Below are 1,047 nucleotides of genomic sequence, written 5' to 3'. Positions count from 1 at the left end.
AGTGAAGGAGGCGTTTGGTATGCTTTCCTTTATCTGCCCATCCCCACCCCCAGCCCAAGCCCCAATCTCCACCCCTCACCCCTCACCCCTCACACCTTCCTCTCCAGCTCGCGTTTCCGGAAGGTCAGCAGGAATTTCTTCACGTGTTCCGATCTGAGACGGTCAATGCTCCTGGCATCAATTGCACGTCCCAGAAATTCATCCACTTCATCCTCGGGATTCAGTAACTCCTGGGCACTCCTGGAGAGGGATAGGGAGAGGGAGAGGGAGAGGGAGGGGTAACACTGTCTCGCGCGCACTCACACGGCCAACGCCCCCCTCATTCCACAGCCTGACCTCCATTACACTGTCATCCCCACACCCCCCTCACACTCACACCCGCTCCCAAACTCTCCGAGTGTGGGTCTGACCGAGGGGAGACCGGGGAACTGTGCACGGTGCTCCGAGTGTGGGTCTGACCGAGGGGAGACCGGGGAACTGTGCACGGTGCTCCGAGTGTGGGTCTGACCGAGGGGAGACCGGGTAACTGTGCACGGTGCTCCGAGTGTGGGTCTGACCGAGGTGGGGGGTAAATACACCGCTGGGGGAGGCGGTGGATGGTGACCTGTTGGAGATGGAAGGTTTTGCTGAAACATCAGTTACTCACTTGTCTTTTGCCATGTAATCGCAGATCCCCTGTCAGAGAGCGAGAGAGAGGGTGGGTTATTGTGTGCACAGCACCGAGATTTCCTGCCTCGACCGCTATCCCAGGGAGAGGGGGGTGGGGGGGGGCGAGACGAGACGAGATGGTCCCTCCCTAACCCCGACCATCGGCCATTCGACAGCGTGAGGCATCGCTGGACAATCCCTTGCCACAATCCTTCAGGTCCCGGGGGAGTGACGGCCAGAAACGCGCGGGGGTGACTGCTCTGAGCGCACGTTCCCTCCCTCCTCCCCGGACATCAGAGAGAGAGAGGGAGAGGGGGAGGGATCGAGGGAGAGAAACCGAGGGAGACAGGGAGGAGGTGGGGGTTGGTGGGGGAGAGAGGGAGGAGGTGGGGGTGCTGG

General features: G+C 61.1%; 1 protein-coding gene across 1 annotated transcript in view; it reads right to left on the bottom strand.

The window, feature by feature from the left end:
* Positions 1 to 95: 95 nt before the first annotated feature.
* LOC122545828 (adenylate cyclase type 6-like) overlaps positions 96 to 1,047 on the bottom strand; it is a gene marked incomplete at its 3' end in the record, with an annotated part of 4,164 nt that continues 3,212 nt past the window's right edge. Inside the window, exons 2-3 of the mRNA XM_043684730.1 lie at positions 647 to 675; positions 96 to 240 (exon numbers count right to left, since the gene is read on the bottom strand). Of these exons, the coding sequence (XP_043540665.1) occupies positions 96 to 240; positions 647 to 675 (174 nt within the window). The remainder of the gene's footprint in view (positions 241 to 646; positions 676 to 1,047) is intronic.

This window comes from Chiloscyllium plagiosum, unplaced genomic scaffold, assembly GCF_004010195.1.
Source record: "Chiloscyllium plagiosum isolate BGI_BamShark_2017 unplaced genomic scaffold, ASM401019v2 scaf_72306, whole genome shotgun sequence".
NCBI lineage: Eukaryota > Metazoa > Chordata > Chondrichthyes > Orectolobiformes > Hemiscylliidae > Chiloscyllium > Chiloscyllium plagiosum.
The sequence above is the reverse complement of the archived record's forward strand: the minus strand, read 5'-3'. Positions and strand labels throughout refer to the sequence as shown.